The sequence below is a fragment of the Candida oxycetoniae genome (assembly GCF_023343755.2).
Source record: "Candida oxycetoniae strain CBS 10844 chromosome Unknown scaffold3, whole genome shotgun sequence".
Classification (NCBI taxonomy): Eukaryota; Fungi; Ascomycota; class Pichiomycetes; order Serinales; family Debaryomycetaceae; genus Lodderomyces; species Lodderomyces oxycetoniae.
Genome location: NW_026055368.1, coordinates 165044 through 180093, shown reverse-complemented (window position 1 = coordinate 180093; position 15050 = coordinate 165044). Strand labels below are relative to the sequence as shown.

Below are 15050 nucleotides of genomic sequence, written 5' to 3'. Positions count from 1 at the left end.
CCAATAATCGTCCTACTTCAAAATTATTTACTTGAGCTCCCACTTTCCATCACCAACTCTCTACGTCGCAAGCTTTTTGATGCTGCATAAAAGTGTACCTCTTTCAATGTAGCTGCAAAATGTTTCTTTGTTCTTTTTGCAACCAAAAGGACTTGCTCGTATTATTTTTCCATGCAAGGCAAATTGGTAGCTTTCTAGAAATGAACCCACAATTTGAAGCAATAACGGGCATGGTGTTTCTATGTAAGGTTCGAGTTAAAAGAAAGCTTTCTATTTCAGGATTTAAAACAACATCAACAACAACAATAACAATCTAAAGGAAACAAAAATAGTCTTGTTTATATGGTTTCATAGTTGCTCTATTTTATGACTATTTTTTAACCTACTTATTAAAGAAAAAGAAAAAAGAAATAAATTATAAAGCTTCTTGGGTGCAAAAACCAACACCAACAGTTAATAAGCAAATCTGAAATCAAGTCTTTTGGTTCCTTCATCTTTGGTGTTTTTCCTATAATAGTCTTGCTCCTCTTCCGTCATTTGGTTCCAAAGCCTATCCTTGGAATTGTTTCTCCAAATGTAATAGTATCTGGTCAATAACAAGAGCGGTATAGTTGCCAATGCTAAACACCACAATTGCAAAAGACCCCTCTTATATAGTGGGAGATCGTCTTCTCTGAATATGTTCTGAGCTATAATAGAGTCAGCTTGGACGAACATATTATAAATGGCTGAACAAACTGACCTTGATCTAACAGAATTTGAGTTTCTTGACACCCACGAGACAACGATTGCATGGATATAAGGGTGGCCCGCATATAATGTATTCAAAACATAAGACGGCCAAACCTTGACACCAGACCCCGGCCAGAATCTAATCACGCCTAATAAGATGGAACAGTAAATTGGAGAAATCAACGCAACCATTGCTCTATTATTTATCTTTTCAGCAAGCCAAGTTACTCCAAGCATACCGATTATATGTATAACATGATTTGGAATAGTCAATAAATTTGTATCAAAGACTCCAAATCCAAGGGCTCTGGTCATTAATGTGAAATACGATGAAAAAGTCAACAATCCGACATAAGCTATTATTCCAATCATATACAATGGCCATAAATCATAGTCAAGCAAACATTTCCAAAGCATATGTATATCAATTGCTTGACGATTATGCATCGAACCCTTTTGAGGGTCATCTCTTAGTATCCTATTGACAACAATCTTTTCTTCTCTTTCAGTAAACCACCCCTTTTTATGCATCCAGCTCTTAGTCTGCACTGCAGATGGAACCATAAGGTAGAATGATGCAATTCCAATAAGGAGAGTGAATATTCCCTCCCATAAAAACAAGTGTGCCCATCCTGGCAAACCAAAAACACCTCTTAATCTCAAAACACCAAATGCGACAAGAGCCGTGAAAATCTGAGTTATCGTTAAGGTTGTCCAGAACCAAGCTAACCTAAGCGACAACTCTTTGCTAGTAAAAAAATAACTTAACCATAATACCAAGTCGGCAATGAACCCGCCTTCGATAGCCCCAATCATTGCACGTGTAATGTAAAACGATGTTTTACCAGACAAACCAACTTGAGACAATGCAACAATACTCCATGCACAAATCTGAATTGGGATAAACACATCGGGACCTAACCTTTTGGATATCAATTGTGATGGAATTTCAGCTACCAAAAATGATACATAAAAAATGGTATTACCAGTGTTATATTCGTTTGTGTTGATTCCCAAATCATCTAGCAAATTATCGGAGACAGCTTGTTGCAAGTTACCCCTATCAACTTGTAGGGCAACAAACATAAGACATGCCGCAAGAGCAACACGCCAATTCAACTTCCTAACCACCTTCTTCTCTTCTTCTTGCGTCCATTCAAATTCCGGGTCAAAAGCTTCACGACATTCATACTTTACTGTCTCATACAAGTCCCTATAGTATTCAGCAACCTTGGGATTAGAGAATGGGTTTTTTGACTCTGATTTCTCAACATCAAGAAACGAAGGTGATGATGATGAAACATCATACTCGATTGTTTTTGATGATTTTACATCTTTCTCCTGCACTGTCATCTTCTGAAGCTTGCTTATAATTATTCAAAGAAGATATACCTAGCTACATTACTACAACAACAAATAGAACAACAGGATCATATTTATATTTATGCATTCTCTATAAGAACCCCCCCAATAATAAGTACACGAGTCTGATTGCAATTAGAGGGTGCCAATTACAAGTTAGCTGCAAAATAAAAAGGAAAACAGAATTGAGTTTGAAATCACTTTTTTCGTATCACTCTGTGGCGCTAACTTAAAAAATATATGGATATAGATATAGATATAGATATAGGCTGCGAAAGAAACTATATGGTGAAATTTTCTTAAAAACCAAGAAACCAAGAAAAATCGACATTCCTTTTGGCAAAATACGTAATTTGACTCTTTAATTTGGAGATCTGTGGATATATAAATTGTGGTTTATCTGGGGGAGTAAAGGAGGAAACGAGGGAGTAAAAAAGAAGGAGGGAGGGAGGAAATGAGGGAAAGAAGGAAGGAGGATGTGAAACTATTATGTATAGGTTTTACAAAGAATATATTTATGGAGGTCTAGGTGTATATATATCAGACACCATTCACCTTGTTTATTAAGGACAGCAAGTTGGATCTTCCTTTGGCTTACTGACAGAATTCGAAAAACTTGAACATTGTCGAAAATAATTTTCTGCACAAGAAATACTAAATTTTAGTCAAATAAAAGAGAAGGGCGGCAACGGTATGGCAGGTGACTATCTACAGGAACTAGATATCTTAATTGGTCCCGCAGAAAAACTCACATAATAGATAGTGCTTCCACATATAACTGTGTACTATTATTTTTCAACGATTTGCTTGAGAAAGGGAATGTAAAACCTAATGTTACAAAATTCCTGAAATATTTGCATAGATCTTGACGAAATTCTTTTGAAAACCTTAATCTATCATCCACAATTCATGTGAGAGACATAAGTGTAAAGTAGGGGGGGAGGGGGAGGGGGAGGATCTTCCCCCTACTTTCTCAGCCTCCCAACTTCCTTTTCTTCACTCCTTCCTTTTCTTCACTACTTGCTCTCTGCTTCCTTCTTCCCCCCGCTTCCTTCTATTCACTGCTTTCTCCCCACCTCTTTCCCTGTTTTGTTTTCTCCTTCTCGCAAAACGTTTTTTCAACATCTCATTAACAAAATTAAGGTTTTTCCTTTGAAAATCTCTCCCTCTTCCCCTACATTGGCGATGATGGATTACTAATACTTCTATAAACGTCTCATGCCATAAACAGCTTTGGCTTGGACTGGCTTTGGCTTTGGCCTTACTTATCTCTTGGGCTACCGGGCGATTGGTAGCACTCACCATAAGAGGAAAAAAAAATTTTTTTTTTTCAACCAAAAAGAGCCATAGGTGAGTTAGATTACAGGTTTGTTGATCAATATTGATTCATTAGAATGTCATTAGCACTTAGGTTTGGACTAATCACGTCATTGCACGAAGCCGTGTTTGGGGCTCTTCCAAAAGTGCCATCAATTACGATACGTTTGGGTTTATCATTGCCTAAACCATGTCAAGAACATAACCATACCCATCATGGTGATTCTAGATTATCTGAACTACAAGAACAACTAGAAAATGGTCTATTAAGCCCTCCACCATTTATGATTGATAATGGTACCATATTGAGAGCAGCCCCCAAAAAGAAGAGTTCTTACATGAGGAAAAGAATGAAGCTATATATGCCCGGGAATAAACAAATTAAACCATTACATAATATAGTTCGGTGTCCTGCTTGTGGAAGTGTCAAGAGATCACATTTCATGTGTATGAGCTGTTTTGCTGAGATCAAGACTTTTCTTAAGAAATTGAAGAGGCAAGATGGATTGATAAAAGATCCTGTTGATCCACAACGGGATTTGAATCCGGTAGACGAGAGAATAGTATATCCCAACAAATTCTTAAGAGTCGATGAAAGACGATTGAAGAAAAAAGATTGGATACCTAAAAGAGAGGAACCTTTGCTTTTTAGCAAGGACCAAATGATTCCTCAAAAGAGGAAGAAGTATTTTTAAACTAACCATGTATATATTAAAGAGTGTTTCTAAACATTTGCTTCTATATAACCATATTTTTACTAGCTCCTCCTTTTTCCTTTTTCCTTGTTCCTTTTTATGGAGCTAGCCTGATTATTTGCCAATCTGGAGTCTTCACATCATCTCTTCTAAAGCTAATTCTATCATGTAATCTACTCAATCCGCCTTGCCAAAACTCAATTTCCAAAGGTACAATTCTAATTCCACCCCAATACTCGGGACATGGGATTTCGTCGTCTTTCAAATCCTTAAATCTTAACTCATATTCTTTGTTCAACTTATCTAAATCGTCTCTTGAAGTGATCTTGGAGCTTTGTGGACTTGCCCACGCACCAATCTTGGACCCTCTTGGTCTTGTTTTGTAGTAACGCTCGCTTGTTTCTCTAGTGACATGCTCCATTATACCTTCAACTCTAACTTGACGCTGTATATGAGGCCAAAAAAAGGTCAAACTGGCAAACTTGTTACTGTTGAAATCCTGAGCCTTTTTGGAAGAGTCCCAATTGGAATAAACCAAGAAACCATACTTGTCTAGCTCTTTTAATAACACAATACGACTCGATACTCTACCACTGGGTAATCTTGCAGTGGAGAAAGCAGTTGCCTCAACGATAGTATCTGAACCTTTAGGAAGTTGATCTTGAGCCTCTTTAAACCAGATATTAAACTGTTTCAAGGGATTACTTGCGATTTGAGATTCATTCAAACTACCTTTAGTATATTGATACGTGTCGGGTGCAAATATAATTGGTTGTTGAGTTGTTGTAGATGTAGATTCCAGATCCTTGGCAGTTTTGTTTGACGATGCTGACGATGCGGATGATGACGCTGAGGTTAAGGTCATTGCAAACGTACGTATATGGCTAGAACAGAAAGAAACAGTTGCAGACGATACAAAGGGTCGACTCAATCTAATCATAAGACCCGCACAATATCTAAAGCTTAGCTTATTACAAGATTGGTGAATTTCTTATTCCACCTACAAGCAATAAAGAGAAAAATTTAAAAGCCCTCTTCTCGGGTGATGAAAATTTAGTGGAGTGATTCTTTAGTGTCAGCAAAGAAAACAAATTTTGGACCCAGCTGGCGGGAGAAGCGGCACCTGTGGGAGGGAAAAGAGAGGTCATTAAAGAGGGGCTATTGAAGAGGTGGGGCTATTGAAGATAGGGGCTACTAACGAGGATGGGCTATTAATAAAACTTTCTCGTTTTCAGATTGAGTCAATTGAATTTGACTCTATCTACTTGATTCTCTGCTCGCAACTATTACTAAACTTGTGTGCAAAGCTGAACATTAAGTAATGTTCCAATCAACAGGTTATGCTTCTCTGTCCATTTGTTCTTACTTACTAGGTCCTGGGCTGTAATTGACCCGTGCAATCGAGTCGTGTGTGTGTGTTTTGAGATCTTTCTTGTTCAATTTAACAGGTGATTCATTTCATCGGACGGTCACGTGCCTAAGATCAGTAGCTTGTTACAACACTAACTCCCTCTGGTTGATAGTGTCATTAGTCGTGTGCTCAATAATGTCATTAGTAAGTGTGCTCGATAGTGTCATTAGTCAGTGTGCTCGATAGTGTCATTAGTCAGTGTGCTCGATAGTGTCATTGGTCGGTGTGCTCGATAGTGTCATTAGTCGGTGTGCTCGATAGTGTCATTAGTCGGTGTGCTCCACTATCTCGCTTCGCTCGATAGTGTCGATGGGACGGTCACGTGACTAAGATGAGATGAGATGAAGTGGAAATGAAAGATGAAAAATATACGTGAATTAAATGTAACTTGGATTTGAATATATATATATACCATAACTGTGTTTCTCTTATGATTGCAGAGTCAAATACAGTGCTAGGTGAGCCACAATTGAAGAAATTTAAAAATGAAGTTGTTTACTCGGCTCAGCTGCGGAAGATATCCACTCACACAAGAGCCAACAAGCATCATCCGTTAAATGTTAGGCCGAGTGGGAATTCATTTTTTATAACTGATGTAGAACTTTACCAAAAAAAGAGAAAGGATTTACTCGGTAAGTTGAGCATACTTTCCAATGAGACCATCTTGCAAATAATATCGCTCATTGACGATGTGGCCAGTTTACTAAACCTCTCGCACACTTCAAGAATCTTTTATGCACTATTATCAAATGAAGAGAACTGGAAACGAATATATATCGAGGATGTAGAGAGATTCGATAATAAACCTTGGTTGGGTTCATGGAAAAACACTGTATTGGGAATACCATATGAATACAATGCCAATTTACGATTGGAGAACAATTTGCTTTGTTGTGATGAAATATTTCGACCTTTCCAATGTTCGCAAATTGATTACGCCAAGATTTTTAGCAAAGTTATTAAGGAGGAAGAAGGCTACCACAAAGACTCGTTGTTGGGACAGTTGGGGAAATTGCCTCATGGTAGAATCATGCGAGTGGCAGAGAAGGAAATGTCCATGACTTTATTCAATGAGAAATATCATGCTTCTCCATTTATTTTGACCAATAATGATTCAGCAAGATGGCCAAAATGGACATTTGATTCCTTGTTTAAACAATTTCCTCATGTTAAGTTTCGCCAAGAAGCTATGAATTGGGATTTGGACAAATATTCGCAATACCTAAAACAAAATCGGGATGAAAATCCACTATACTTATTTGATTGTAATAGTGAAGCAACCAAGATATTGAAAAAGGAATACTCCCCATGCAAGATATTCCAAGACGATTTATTTAAAGTTTTCCAAACTGAGAAATACAGTTGTAGACCAGATTATGCTTGGATCATTATGGGATCTGCACGTTCAGGGTCTACATTCCATAAGGATCCCAATTCCACATGTGCATGGAATACAGCTATTCAAGGCCGTAAATTGTGGATCATGCTTCCTCCAAATGTTCTACCGCCTGGTGTTTCAACAGATAAGGAAGAAAGTGAAGTTACATCACCCGTGGGTATTGCAGAATGGGTCATTTCTGGGTTTTACAATGATACTCTTCGGCTTGATAAAGCTCAAATTGGAATTACATTTCCTGGTGAATGCATGTATGTTCCAGCAGGTTGGTGGCATAGTGTAATTAATATTGATGATTCAATTGCCATAACGCAAAATTTCGTGCCACGAGTGAAATTAAGCCATGTTTTGAATTTTTTCAAGAATAAACTGAAACAAATTAGCGGGTTTAGAATTAGAGAAGTTGAACAATGTCTTGATGAGGTGGCTCAAGATTGTAAAGACGAACTGTTGCTAAGATATCGTGATCAATTGAAAAAATTGAAGATTGAGAACAATAATAATAATAATAATAATAATAATAATAATAATAATAATAATATTGATGATGAAGACTGTGGCGAGATTGAAGATTTACCTCAATTGCCTGTGTTTGAACTATTCAAACAATTATTGATCAATGATGGGAAGCAAGAATTGGTTAATGAAGCTTTGAAGATTGTTGAAAAATGGGAATTGAAAGCTTATCAGAATGAAACCGGAAAAAGCAAGAAATGGGAAGAATTGACGAAAATGGATAATAGTAATGGGTCTACATTTTCATTCAAATTTGATAAAGATTGATATAAAAAACATTAGTCGAACTCACTATCGAGCAGAGCGAGTGGTTTCGACTAACACTAGCTAGCCCTGTTGTAACAGGCTAGTTTGTATAGAGATTATTTTTCATTTTTGGAGGGGAGGGGAGGGGAGGTGAGTATTCATTTTTATCTATTCTCTACCTAAAAGAAAATATACACATCTATATCAAAATTTAACCAAAGTACTTGACGGCAGTTTCGTAAAAGTATTTACCTTGGATTTGGGCGATTTCCTTTTCCAAAGCACTTGGTTGTCTTGAACCGTCACCAGCAGCAAGAGTACCTGCACCGTATGGAGAACCACCGTGGACCTCGTTCAAGTTTGATTGTAAAGCGAAAGCTTTAGCGTAACCCAATGGAACGTAGATGATACCGTGGTGTACCAATACAGACAAAGCATTGGCGGCGGTAGTTTCTTGACCACCACCTTGAGTACCGGTAGAAACAAAGATACCAGCGAGTTTACCGTGTAAAGCACCTTTAGCCCATAAACCACCAGTGGCATCCCAGAAGGATTTGAATTGAGCTGGGTAGTTACCGAATCTAGTTGGGATACCAAATAAGAAAGCGTCGTATTTGGTTAAAGTTTCTGGAGTAGCAATTGGGTAGTTTGGTTTCTGTGGTGCATGTAATAATTTCAATACATCATCAGATAAGGTTTCTGGCACTTGGTAGATATCAACTTGACCACCAGCTTGCTCAATACCCTTTTTTTCTTCTTCTGCCAATTGAGCAATGTGGTGGTACATTGAGTAGATTATAATTGCAACTTTTGGAGCCATTTTTCAACTGATATTTTGAGATGTATGAGGGGGACCAGGTATTGAATGAATAAAGAATGAAAAATATAAAAAGAAGAAAAAGAGCTTTACAGTAAGATGGAAGATGATTTAAGTTAATTTATATATGTACAAACGTGTCCTGTTGTAAATTCCATCAAGAGCATTTTGAATTTCGAGGATATAACCGACAGCAGAAGGGGGGGGCAGAAGGGGGGGGCAGAACCCTTCTGCCACAGAACCCACAGATTGTCCCATTTCAAACGTCTAATAACTAATTTTATTTATTTCTTTACTAATAATTTATTACTACTTTAATTTGTAAGCATTATTTTCAGGTAAATAGCCGTTTTAGTAAGAAATCACGTAATCAAAGAAACAAAGCGAAAAGGAACAAAAAGTAAAAGGAACAAAAGGACAAGTGGCAAAAGAAACAAGAGGTATAAGGTATAAGAGTCTAAAGGCAAAAGAGACTAAAGGCAAAAGAGACTAAAGGCAAAAGAAGCTAAAAGAAAAACCACTCAAACCTGTGTAATTAGCATTTAATAATTGTCGTATCAATGGATTAGTTGGGGGTAATGTATGGTCTAGATAGGAACCAGCAAACCCAACCTTATTGTTCATTGCTCCAATTTCTATATCCTGTCCTACCTACATGGTATTATTCACCCAGCAATCAATCCAATCTATTACCGAATTGATCCAATTTCTGGGCTCAATTCAAATCTATTTCTTAGGTTTGCTCTTTTTTTTATAACATGCACTACAGTGTTGCATAAACACACAAAAAAATTACCTTGTCAAAAAACAAAAAAACTACTCCTTCTATTTTTATTTTTCTCTTGTCCTTATTGAGCTTACTAAAAAAAACCACAATTAATAAGCAAAGCCTCTCAAGATTTTTTTTTTTCGATTGGCCAACACCAACACGACACTATCGAGTAAAGCGAGATAGTGGGGCAAAAAAACTGTTACTGGCTTGGGTAGCGAAAACTCTCTCCCCCCTTCCACCCCCTAACTTTACTTAACCACTATCGAGCGAAGCGAGATAGTGGAGTCATACTTACTAGCTTGTTACTTCACTACCTCTCTTTGCTCCCTAGTGGAAAATCTCGACACTTTATCTATCTATTTTTGAATCCTTTTGCCATGTTTTTTGTCATTTTATTGGCATTTTTTTAGCATTTTTTGCCATTTTTTTGGCATTTATTTTGACTTTTTTTTTTTTTATCATCGGCTCTAAAGGCAATAGAATAATAACGCAGGCGCTGTAAAGGTTAATTCGAGACGCGTAATGAAACTATCGATTGCCTACATGTATGTGTTATGGACCCATTTCATGATAAACAAACCCGAATTCCGTCGTTCCCTGTCTTTCTAAATCTCTTTGACCATTTGACCTAATTGCCAATCTAAAATGTCGATATAGTTAGTGTGTCTCCCACTATCTCGCTCTGCTCGATAGTTTCCGTCAGAGATGCTCCACTACCTCGCTCTGCTCGATAGTATCGGATTTGCTGGTTCAATTACCTACATTACATAAACAATTACTAATTAGTGGTGTGGTTTTTTTTGTTTTATCTTTATGGCGTAATCTATCCTTTTCCCTTACAAATAATTTTATTAATTCTCTTTTTGTTGGTTTGTATTTCTTAATTTGTTCATTTTTAGATTGAAATGAGATGCGCCTAATGCATGAAGGAAAAAAAAAAAAATATCTCTCTCTCTCTCTCTTTTTTTTTCAAGTTCAATTGATATAGTTTATGATGAATAATGTAAAAATAAAAAAACAAAAACGAATGCCCCCAAAATGCCACCCCCTCTCCCTCATTCTTACAATTATGTGAATTAGTAAAGCCCTTTCTTGAATATTCCCGAGTTATTCTTTGTCCTTTTTTCCGTTTTCCGTTTTCTTATTCTAAAATGGTTAATTACTTTTAATCTCTTCTTCTTCTTCTTCTTCTTCTTCTTCTTCTTCTTCTTCTTCTTCTGCTTATTCAATCCCCACCGTTCGTTGCTCCCTTATTATCATGAAGATTGCGATTATTCAATACTCCACTTATGGGCATATCACGACTTTAGCTAAAGCCGTTCAAGAAGGTGTCGAAAAAGCCGGATATAAGGCTGACTTGTTTCAAATACCAGAAACATTGCCTCAAAATGTTCTTGATCAAATTCACGCACCACCTAAACCAAAGGAGATCCCAATTGCAACTTTGGAAACATTAACCTCCTACGATGCATTTTTATTTGGTGTACCTACTAGATTCGGTACTGGACCCGCCCAGCTTTTTGATTACTGGGCGGCAACTGGTGGATTATGGGCACAAGGCGCTTTAGATGGAAAACCAGCAGGTGTGTTTGTTTCAACTGGTACTCAAGGTGGTGGTCAAGAAACAACCGTCCGAAACACCTTGAACTTTTTGGTTCATCATGGTTTGATCTATGTTCCTTTAGGTTATGCTAAAGCTTTCCAATATCAAGCTAATCTAGATGAAATACACGGTGGTTCTCCATACGGTGCAGGTACTCTTGCTGCTGGTGATGGTTCAAGACAACCAAGTGAGTTGGAATTGAAAATCGCTACAATTCAAGGTGAATCCTTTGCTCAAACTGCTGCCAGATTCGTTGATGGTGCCGAAGCTGCTGCCGCTAAGGAAAACAAAAAAAAAGAGCAAGTACCTACAGAATCTAACAAAGCTGCTGCTCCTAATACTACCACTACTACTACTACTGCTCCAACCGAAAAAGCTGCTGATGGTGCCGCTTCCTCGGCTCCAGCTCCAGCTCAACAAAGAGCTGCTCAACAAACTACAAAAGCTCCTGAATCAACAGATAAAAGTTTCTGCTCAAAGTGTACTATAATGTAAAAAAGAGGAAAACAGGGAAAGAAAAAGTGTTGTTCCTAATAATATAAATGGCTCTATCAGAAATTGTAAAAAATTCCTAAATAAAGCAGATAGATGATTAATAATTATTTTTGTCGTCAACATATTGGTAATGGATTACCACAAGTAAGAAGAATAGGAAATTAGCTTCTCTCGCCAATCGCGTTACAAAATCGTTAGTAAGATACTCTATTTTCTTAAGGTACCTCTTCTTGTTCCATCTTCTTCAAGTAAAATGATTACATACAAAAAAGAAAAATAAAGTGAGACATCTTCAAATTCAATCTCTCTTGTTACACCAATTGCAACAATCCACAGAAAACAAATCCATTCTCCTCCTCCTCCTCCTCTCCAAAGAGACTACATTCAAATTAGTAAAAACCACACTTGAACCCTTCCACTCCAAAGCGTCTTCAAATCAACAAAAAAACTTCCAAAAATAGAATCAGTCTCCAACTCAATTTCCTACATCCTTTAACCAACCATCTAGCCCTATTTTCAAACTTTCATTCACAATACATACCCTGTTCTCAAGCCAAGGTACGTTATGGACACTGAGAATATTTTTCTTTTCTTCTCACAAAAAAAAGAAACCGAGTATTGGAAAACTACCTATGTGAGGAAGGTAGCCCATTGAAAACAATAGTGAAAATATTTGAACTAGCTGGTTTTTCAAAAGAAAAAGGGATTGCAACGAATATTGATATGTGATCAGAGATCATGATCATGCAAGAACTGCATTGAAGTATTGTTTTAAAAGACAAGTTTTTTAAACCAAGATCAAAAAACATTAAAATCATCTCCTCCAAGGTGGGAAAAACCTTAGCGGGTCTAAAAAAAAACAATCAAAAGTTCAAGTCCACTCATTCCAAATCAAGCATGTTTGATTTCTAGATTTTTGACATTCTTTTTATTTATTTTTTGTATTATCCTCCCGATTGTGAAAAAAAAAAGATCAAAACTGATTATCAATAAACAAAAAAGCACAAAAAAAACCAATCATGGGAGCTTTGTTTGAGTCTCTTTCATTTTCTTCGGGGGAGTACCATGAAAGAGTAGGAAAAAGACTAACTCTGAAAAAGGGGAGATAGATGGGAGGAAGAAAATGTAACAAACACCAGTCAAGGTTTCAGTTTGTTTTTTTTTTCCCTCCATCTTACTCTAGTTGAAGTTAAAATTTCTCACGTAGATGAGAGGATGACATGCAAAGGAGTAGGGGGAGTTGGGGGAGTTGGGATATGTTCATATGAAGTGATCAAATCATAAGTGGATTAAAGCACCATGAAATAAAACGTCAAAGAGCGCAAATATGTATTTCATGAAGGGAATACCCATTATTCAATAAAGGGAATATCCATTTTCCCAAAGTGGAATAGGTGGTAATTCTCTTCTTTTTGTAAAGCGACTCAAATAATGACATTTTTGGAAAAACAATAATCCTGGGGAAGGAAGAAAGCTTCCCCCGATTTGACTCACCAGTCATATGAAACGCTCTCCATAAACAACATATTTATGTTGACTCCCAAACATACACATTCTGAAATTTCACACACATCCATAATAAAAACTTCAACTAATGAACCCAAAAACATAAACTAGGCTCTCTCAACACACAAATTCATGCGTTCCCCTCCCTTGTTTGAAATTGAAAAAGAAACCCAAGTTTCACTTATAAAGTGTGTAAGGATGCAATCAAACCCGTGTGTACATAGTAATGCTTCTCAATAGAATGAATTCCTTTCTTCTTTATTTTTTTTTTAAAAAAAGAAGTGAGCAACCTAGTTATTGTCAATTTTGACCTCTTTTAAATATATTTTAAAAAGAGTTGATTAGAAATGTCGAGGTTTTACCTCAAAACCCTGGCTTATTATATTTCGGACCTGTAGTTGAGCAAAAGTTGTGGTTTTTACAAACAAATAAGAATGTACCTCTTACATACCTTTTTTTTTGTTTCCTAGAAGATTATTCATAATGGCTTGTTGTGGTATACAGAGACTATCATAAACTCATCTAAAAATGAGATATGATAGCGATTGAATGAATGAAGCTGTCTAGTGAGAAAAGAAGAAGGGAGTTTTGTTGAATACAAATTGAACTTTCTTATATTGTTAAGCTAAAGACGCGTGAAAAATAATCCTGCATATAAAGATAATGCGTTAGCGAGGCTATTAAGCAGACCGAGATAGTGGAGGACTCACATATATATTTAAATAGACACACGGTAACAGTAGAACCACGAACCTGATGGTTGAAGAGAGATGAGCAGTTGGGGGAGGGGGGGAGGAGGAAGGGGAAGGGGGTTTGGAATTCCACTAGCCTTTAGCTGTGGTACACTTGAGAGTAGTACTCTAGTTGTAAATGAGATGGTGATGTAGTGAAAATCTCTACCTGATAATAAACGCGTTTAACTAAATTAGAATACGACATACTGGTATTTACTTTATTACAGATTATACATGCATATAATCCATATTGCATAGTGTGGGTGGCGATATATACAATTTATCAAGCCCGGTGTGGCATATTCTATAGACATACTGACAGATTGCTACAATCTATCAAGGTACTACAATTTGGTTAAACGCGTTAAAGGCCATCATTAACCGAAGAATCAGAATAGCTACACTAGGGAGCGAAGCGAGCTAGTGTAGCAGTATGTAGAGAGTAGAGAGTATGGAGAGAGTAGAGAGTAGAGAGTATGTAGAGAGTATGGAGAGAGTAGAGAGTAGAGAGTATGTAGAGAGTATGTAGAGAGTAGAGAGTATAGTGAGAGTAGAGCGAGATAGTGTCGTAACAAGCTACTAGATGTTGGTCCACTATCGAGTTGTAACAACTAGTATTTTGATATAAATCATAACCTTATGAGTTATACTTACTAGATAATATATAGAAATATTTTAATTAGAGCAGAAAGATAAGCCCGGGATAACAATGAGGCGATGATATAGGACGACTAAGATTAAAGATTCTAGCAGCAGTGTTGACTTTAAATTTAGCAGCAAATAATTTTTAGGAAATATCGCGTTATATATGAAAAAGTTTGAGGGAAGAAGAGGCGGTTGGAATTCCAATAGCCTTTAGCTGTAGTACACGTACACTTGTGAGTTTGTAATTGACAGTTTAGTAGTCAGTGTGGGCAGCAAGTGTCAGCTAGTGTCAGCAGCTAGTGTGCTCCATTAGCTCGCTCTGCTCCATAGTGTCGCAATTGTTTATCGCGTCATATATGAGAAAGTTAGGTAATATCGTTATGATTTTTTTTGTAGTGAGAGTAAATGAAAAGTATTTGTTACAAGTTAACTTTATTCCTTTACTTTATTCCTCTACTGTACAACTTTATTCCTCTACTGTACATCTTATTTCATTACATCTATCTCCCATCCAACTTCTCTCATCTCTCATCTCTCATCTCTCATCTATCATCTATCATCTCCCATCTCCCATCTATCATCTATCATCTGCCATCTATCATCTGCCATCTCCCATCTATCATCTCTTTACCTCCTTCAATCTCATCGCTACCAACTATCACAAGCAAGATTTCGCATCACTGCTTATATGCAGGTCAATATATATTCTTTTTTTTTTTTTTTTTTTTTTTTTTTTTTTTTTTTTTTTTTTTTTTTACAACCAAAACAAAATGAAGGTTGATCATTAGAGAGCCAAAGCTATT

The 15050-nt window shown here is 36.8% G+C and overlaps 6 protein-coding genes across 6 annotated transcripts; 3 read left to right on the top strand and 3 right to left on the bottom strand. All coding sequences in view use genetic code 12, as the record gives it.

Moving 5' to 3' along the window:
• Positions 1-453: 453 nt before the first annotated feature.
• KGF56_001178 (uncharacterized protein) lies at positions 454-2085 on the bottom strand (the record flags this gene model as incomplete). The annotated part of the gene is made up of 1 exon (XM_049322273.1): positions 454-2085. The coding sequence occupies one exon, from the start codon at positions 2083-2085 to the stop codon at positions 454-456; it is 1632 nt and encodes a 543-aa protein (XP_049181704.1).
• A 1403-nt stretch (positions 2086-3488) lies between these two features.
• KGF56_001177 (mitochondrial 54S ribosomal protein bL32m) lies at positions 3489-4106 on the top strand (the record flags this gene model as incomplete). Its single annotated transcript, XM_049322272.1, has 1 exon — positions 3489-4106. One exon carries the CDS (start codon positions 3489-3491, stop codon positions 4104-4106), a length of 618 nt encoding a protein of 205 aa, XP_049181703.1.
• Positions 4107-4203: 97 nt separating this feature from the next.
• Positions 4204-4971, bottom strand: PDX3 (pyridoxamine-phosphate oxidase; the record flags this gene model as incomplete). The annotated part of the gene is made up of 1 exon (XM_049322271.1): positions 4204-4971. The coding sequence occupies one exon, from the start codon at positions 4969-4971 to the stop codon at positions 4204-4206; it is 768 nt and encodes a 255-aa protein (XP_049181702.1).
• Positions 4972-5947: 976 nt separating this feature from the next.
• On the top strand, positions 5948-7696 carry KGF56_001175 (uncharacterized protein; the record flags this gene model as incomplete). Its single annotated transcript, XM_049322270.1, has 1 exon — positions 5948-7696. The coding sequence occupies one exon, from the start codon at positions 5948-5950 to the stop codon at positions 7694-7696; it is 1749 nt and encodes a 582-aa protein (XP_049181701.1).
• Positions 7697-7886: 190 nt separating this feature from the next.
• On the bottom strand, positions 7887-8495 carry PST3 (flavodoxin-like fold family protein; the record flags this gene model as incomplete). Its single annotated transcript, XM_049322269.1, has 1 exon — positions 7887-8495. The coding sequence occupies one exon, from the start codon at positions 8493-8495 to the stop codon at positions 7887-7889; it is 609 nt and encodes a 202-aa protein (XP_049181700.1).
• Positions 8496-10522: 2027 nt separating this feature from the next.
• Positions 10523-11362, top strand: KGF56_001173 (YCP4; the record flags this gene model as incomplete). Its single annotated transcript, XM_049322268.1, has 1 exon — positions 10523-11362. The coding sequence occupies one exon, from the start codon at positions 10523-10525 to the stop codon at positions 11360-11362; it is 840 nt and encodes a 279-aa protein (XP_049181699.1).
• Between the last annotated feature and the right edge of the window lie 3688 nt (positions 11363-15050).